This window comes from Mytilus edulis, chromosome 3 (genome assembly GCF_963676685.1).
Source record: "Mytilus edulis chromosome 3, xbMytEdul2.2, whole genome shotgun sequence".
In the NCBI taxonomy this organism is placed as follows: Eukaryota; Metazoa; Mollusca; class Bivalvia; order Mytilida; family Mytilidae; genus Mytilus; species Mytilus edulis.
This window is the reverse complement of record NC_092346.1, coordinates 24215112-24221772: the sequence shown is the minus strand read 5'-3', so window position 1 is coordinate 24221772 and position 6661 is coordinate 24215112. Positions and strand designations below refer to the sequence as shown.

The 6661-nt window shown below is 30.2% G+C and overlaps 1 protein-coding gene across 1 annotated transcript; it reads right to left on the bottom strand.

Moving 5' to 3' along the window:
- Window positions 1–1149: 1149 nt before the first annotated feature.
- Window positions 1150–3146, bottom strand: LOC139516031 (uncharacterized). Its single transcript, XM_071305838.1, has 3 exons — window positions 3077–3146; window positions 2432–2516; window positions 1150–1822 (listed from the first exon to the last, which is right to left on the bottom strand). Exons 2-3 carry the CDS (start codon window positions 2511–2513, stop codon window positions 1380–1382), a joined length of 525 nt encoding a protein of 174 aa, XP_071161939.1. The 5' UTR covers window positions 2514–2516; window positions 3077–3146; the 3' UTR covers window positions 1150–1379.
- Between the last annotated feature and the right edge of the window lie 3515 nt (window positions 3147–6661).

Genomic DNA, 6661 nt, shown 5'->3' with positions numbered 1-6661 from the left:
TTTCATTTTTTTTTTTAGAAATTATCAGTTGTAGATGTTGATTTTCCTTCCAAATACAGATAAAGGTCTGAATAAAAAACTCTTTATGATTTCTTTTCTGTCGGGTTGTTGTCTCGGTGACGTATACCTGTCATGACTTGTTGCTCGTAATTGTGTGACTTTTCTTCCTCTCAAGTGCGACCTTTTTAGTCATATATCTCTTCATCGTTTTCGATCTTTATCGGTCCAAACTTTTTATTATTTGTAATATTTGTGTACCATGCAAAGTATAAGATAATAATTTTTTAAAGGCTTCAACATATCTATTGACTTTCAGGTGGCTTACAAGTGGTAAATATTTCATTGTTTTATGTTAAGCAAATGTACAGGGGTAAAAGCATGTGAAGAAATATCGACAAAGTAAGAAAGCCCACACATATACGTAGCAGGGACATACTCATTAAATAAAATCTAAATGTTTTACTATTTTCTATGTCAGCAATGGAATCAGTGTAAACAACAATTTTATTTTAATGGAAAACTACTTGATCGATGTCAGTCCGCACTGCAAAGTTACTATCGGGTTTCAGTACAAAATAAAATCATAAAAAATCCGAGGAAAATTCAAAAGGGAAAGTCCCTAATCAAATGGCAAAATCCAAACACATCAAATGAATGTATAACAACTGTATTATTCCTTACAAACGACCTTTAAAGTTCAGTATTCAAAATACATTAACACTAAAGAGCAACTCTGATGTTATTCGAACGTATTTTCGTTTAATGACTAACTTCAAATTTTTAACTCTACTCTATCTGTACCCTATAAACATTTAAGGGACCAGCGTTTATGTAATTCGTGAACCAAAAGGCAGACATATGCAACATATATATCTTCATCAAATCTTTTATTGCTTTTTCTCTTTTATATTTAAATATTATTCATCAGTAATGCAATAATGAACACAAAACAGTTATGCAACCGATACATATCACTGACTAAACATAAAAGGACTTATAGTCGGTTTCTTCAGTTTTCATTTGTAAGTGAGCCAAACAACTATTATTTTTTTTTAAATAAGATGAATATAAACTATTTTTCATTAAGAATACAGTTTTCAAGATAAAATTTCTTTCTTTACAATTATCTTTACAAATACAAATATTGAATACAATTATTTTTACAAATACAAATATTGAATAATACGTTAATCGGTATTCCAAGTTCATTAGGTTTCTTTTAATCGAAGTCGAAATCGATTTTAAATATAGTAAATAACACTACATATATTTGCTTGTACCGACTTTTTTGTTAATAAATACATTGATCCTTATGGAATAGGGGTGAACATCTCACCGCTCTGTTTGTTCTACACTTCTTATAGGTAGTCATTTCACATTTAATAAATAGACTTAGATGGGTAGTATGAGCCACTTGATTGACCATAAGATCCACTTAATCCACCATAAGATCCACCTAATCCTCCAGAATATCCTCCCATACTTCCACCATATCCTCCAGAATATCCTCCCATACTGCCTCCATATCCACCACTATATCCTCCCATACTTCCACCGTATCCTCCGATACTGCCACCATATCCTCCCATACTTCCACCGTATCCTCCACCATATCCTCCCATACTTCCACCATATCCTCCGATACTTCCACCATATCCTCCCATACTTCCTCCATATCCACCACCATATCCTCCCATACTTCCACTATATCCACCACCATAACCTATAGAGTGTCCTCCGTATCCACCACCATATCCCTTTCCATAACCACCGTATCCACCACCATGTCCACCGTAGCCTTTTCCACCATATCCGTTGTATCCTAAGAAGAGACAAACGTGTCAAACCAATATCATAACTAACCGTTAAGTTCACTTTCTCTAACCATTAAGATGAAAAAAATGTTCCAAATGCAAACTATCAGTTTTTGTGATATAACGCAACGTTCAACAAGGTAAGTTGATAAATAAAGATATAAATAATACCGAGAATTGTACATAACACAATGTTCGTTATGAACATATAAACATGTTTTTAGTGCCAAATAATCTGTCATCTACTATAGTCGAGAGCTTTTAACGAAGTTTTTAACGATAAAACTTAGAAAATATTAAGTACAAAGTTTCATAAATCATCAATCAATGAGTATACCGATACCATTTGAAAGAGATTTGCAAATATTTTAAAAAAAGAATGCTTTTAAACAAAAATATATGAGTGTTACGTATTAAACTATCATTAAAATGTACGTTTATCTAATACCGATCTATTCTAATAACGTGTATATCTTAAGTTACAAAAAATAAGATAAAATAGAAATAATGAGAAGCTAACTAAAGGCAACAGTAGTTTACCGCTGTTCAAACTCATAAATCGATGGACAAAAAAACAATTGGATTTAAAGATGAAATTTTGATAATCAAAACCTTACCTCCATGTCCTTTACCATATCCTCCTGCTGATACAACAGCGGCTAGGACAACAGTAGCGACAACAGCAAGGATGAATCTCATTTTCTGAACAAAAATAAATGTTATTAGTACAATAGACAAACTCACTTATTTTCGCGAATTTTACGGGAACAAAAATAACGCTAATGTAAATCGCTGCAAATAATGCAAACTTATATTATCTCTTATATGATCGCAATAACGTATTTGAACATCTGGAGAACAAATTAGCATTAATTATAACCAAACTTGCATACAAAAGTCTTATAACATGAACTTAACAACCTTGTAAATGAAAAAAAAGGAAGAATAATCCGAAATATAATACCAACCATAACAGCGACAATCATCATATTAGTACTTATCATTTTGTATTTATGATAAATACATTTTTTGTAGCCCGTATGAAAAATTCATTTCAGTTAAATTCCTGTTTTGGTATTAATATTTTGAGCCTATTTTTTACAACTTTCTGATTTCTTAAACGCAAAAAGTGTAACCACCCAAAAAAAGCAATAGAAACAAGTAGAAATAATTTTACAAACATAAATGTTTTACTTCGTTCATCAGAATTATAATTAGTTATTAAACATATAACTTGGACGAGTAATATTTTCTGTACTTACTTTTTGGTTAGCTTTGAATTAATGATAATAATGCGATTGCTGTTTAATATATATAGCTAGTTGGATTATGTCATCCGAAGATGTATACATCAGACCTAAAAATATTGTAACACTTTGTTATGTAAATTATATCAATAAGGACGTTCTTTTTTAACCAGACACTACGTCATTTAATGTAATAATTCTAAGTATTCGAAAATACAGATTTATCTAATTGCCATATTAGATTCGTTTTACATGATGTGACACCTACTAACTGAACATAAAATACCCTCCGTCTAGATAACTATAGACCTTAATTCTCAATGTTGATACACAACTAGTGCCGACATCATTGGTATTACAAATTATAAAATTCTGTTCCAGGATAGTAATTTGTTAAAAATAAGGGTATATAAATTAATAATAGATACTTTAAAGTTACTATTGATTTTGTAGAGAAATTAAAAATAACAAAAGTTTATTTTTCAGAGCTTATTTTTTTCAGTGTGAATCTTTTATTTCTATATCTCTATATTTTTTACTTCACATGAATTTAGGATTTTAGAATTTAATATTCAAATGAATTTAAATTTTGTATTGTAATATTTAAAGTTAGCTAATTAAAGATGGCCGGATTTCACAATCAATCAGAATAATTCGATGGAAATGGCAAAAGTTCCTTACACTAACATATTTTAGCTTAATGATGTTGCGGTTGAGATTTTTGCTTTTATGATAAGCATAAAACTTGATGTAATTAGCTTGCAAATTCAGGGCATTCTGAATCCAACTGTTAAGTAATTATTTGGGTTTATTGGCATATAAACAGTGTTAGTATATATTTAAGATGCAAAACGTATTGTCCGAAAAAGTACTGTTCAAGCGCAGTTAGAAAGTCATCCAAGATTATTTCTTACGGGGTGTAGTATCTTAACATGATAGAAAGTATAAATGTTTAGATTTTTTTTTTGCATAAAAAGTCTTGGTTTATCTCTTGGATGTAAAAAGGAGTGTAAAAAATTCAATGAACAGTTAGAAATAAAGGCAACAGTAGTATACCGCTGTTCGAGATTCATAAATCGATTGAGAAGATAAAAAAAATCCGGGTTACAAACTAAAACTGAGGGAAGCACATCAAATATAAGAGGAGAACAACGACATAACAGAAACACAACACTAAAATGCAACACACATAGAAACGAACTATAATATAACAATGGTCATTTTCCTGATTAGAAACGTTATCAATGATTATTCCTTAAGTAGGTGAAATTAAAAACATCTAGAATTTAAAATTGATGCAATAAGTCGAAAGATCATAAGTTAAGGAAAAAAATAAGTTTAAAATATTGATAGATTATGGAACTCCTTTTTGTGATATTTTTTTTTAAATGGTAGGAAAAGTTAGACTCGGTCTTGTACCTTATATTTGCAGTAGTTTTATGTGGGTCTCAAATCGAAAGAAAAGAAATCTAGAATCTGCTTAAACTTTGGCCTTTTATGAGCCATTAAAGTATTATATGAAAGCAAATATGGGTGTTCTGGGGCACAATATTAACCCTGTATCGTAGAAAAAAATATCTGAAACAAATTCTTAAACCTGACCTTAGTACATCCGTAGGTGTCAGTAAAGTAACCTAAACATGGTAAAGGCAATAAATGTTAAAAGTATCTTACAGTTCCTAATTTTACACTTTTAATGTAAGCTGATATAAGAAGATGTGGTATGAGTGTCAAGTCCAAGTTATACAGGGTAAACCTGTTTTAATAATGATGCCACTGCTAAGGAAAGATTTACAAAGGAAGATATCACCACCCTAGTAGTCAGTCTTTGCATAAATTATCATTTATATGGTCATAACTATAAATTAACTGTTTACAAAACATCGAACTTTTCTAACTACTAAGGATTTTTTACCCTAGGAATAGATTACCTTAGCTGAATATGGAAAAATCTCTTTTTTCGAAACTGAAAGCTCTTCAACTTTGTACTTTATTTGGCGTTCCTTATTGTTCGTCACTGATAATTTTTTTTTAAACACTGTTAACAAATAAAATTGAGAAAATTAACAAAACAAGAGTCCGGCGAATATTCCATTAAATTTGACAACAATCTGTAAACAAATTAAACGTACATAATAGATAAAAATGTCAAAAAGGGGTATAGCAGTAAACTTTGTATTATAATCGCTATAAAAACCAAACTAATTTGTCAACAAATAAAAACAAAATGTCATTAAGACAAAGCACATAAACAAAAATGAAAGTCAAGAATACCAAAAAAATTACCATAACAGAAAAACACAATGGCGGGATGTACAAAATACCGAGTTACGCCAAAAGGATATTAATAAAAAATGATCTAAAGAGTAAAGACAAATAAAAAAAACACTGGAACAAATAATTAAGATGACACACAAAGCCAGTACCTAGAATCAATACTTCAAGACCAGCATTTATTATTGGATTCTGAATATTTATCAACAAGGTTTTGATAACATCCAATGAACTTGTTTTTTGGAAAAAGGACGAGACGTTCTTTGACATCATCCTGGTTCATTAACTTTCGGATACAAGTGACGTTTTACAAAGACTGAGTAGCAGTTGCAAGCTCAAAATTCCGAATGAGATAGGAAATGTATATCCCATATGCAAATTGGTATTCTGCTACCAAATTGTTGGAACTTTTTCTGTATCTTATAATATTGGTAGGAAAGAAAAGTTTTTGCTTTTTCGTAATCCTAAATCTCTGTAAAATTGTCAAAAAAATCCGAAAATAAGGATAATAATGTTGATTGATATTACAAAATTCTGGATCTAATATAAAGTATGTATCTGTTTAAAGTAGCACAATACAAAGATTGTTTTCAAGACCATTCATGAACTTTAAAACTCATAGATGAGGAACGAATGAAAGAAAAAATATGTATTATCCATATGGTTATAACTTATAGTTTCATTAATGCATAATTATTACATAATCAATCATTATGTTATGTGTTGCTATATTGTGATGTACACATTTGAATGAAACTAACTGCTGTGTTATTCGTAGCATCCAAACATATTTAAAAGATTGTAGTGTAACACCGTTTGACCTCCAAAGGGTGTCTCATATGTTTACCGTTCCATATGATTTACTCTAAACCTTCAATTTGGTATGCAAGCTTATTTCTAAAGAAATCTCCACATCTAATTTTGTATAAAATTTGCTCTATTGAATTTATTGGAAATCTGAGTATTCAAAGATCAACACATACCTACCAAAATCAGACATATTGGGGTATCAATCTAGCAGCTTATTTCATTTAAAACTACGTGTGTCACATTTGAATAAATAAGGATTTTCCTGCTTTAACCTCATTTACTTCAATATTGTTCACACATGTACAATGGATACTTCAGAATTTACTCATTAATCAATTTGGTTTTTACCAGTAAAAAACATTCCATCTCAAAAAACATTCCATTTCAGCAATTCTAAAAATATAAAGGAAACATCTTGCGGTAGAAGTTATACCGCATTTGACCTTGCTAAAAAATCAGTTGCTTCATATGTGTGTGAATGATCTGAGACATTAAATTCCACATTGCATTTTATTT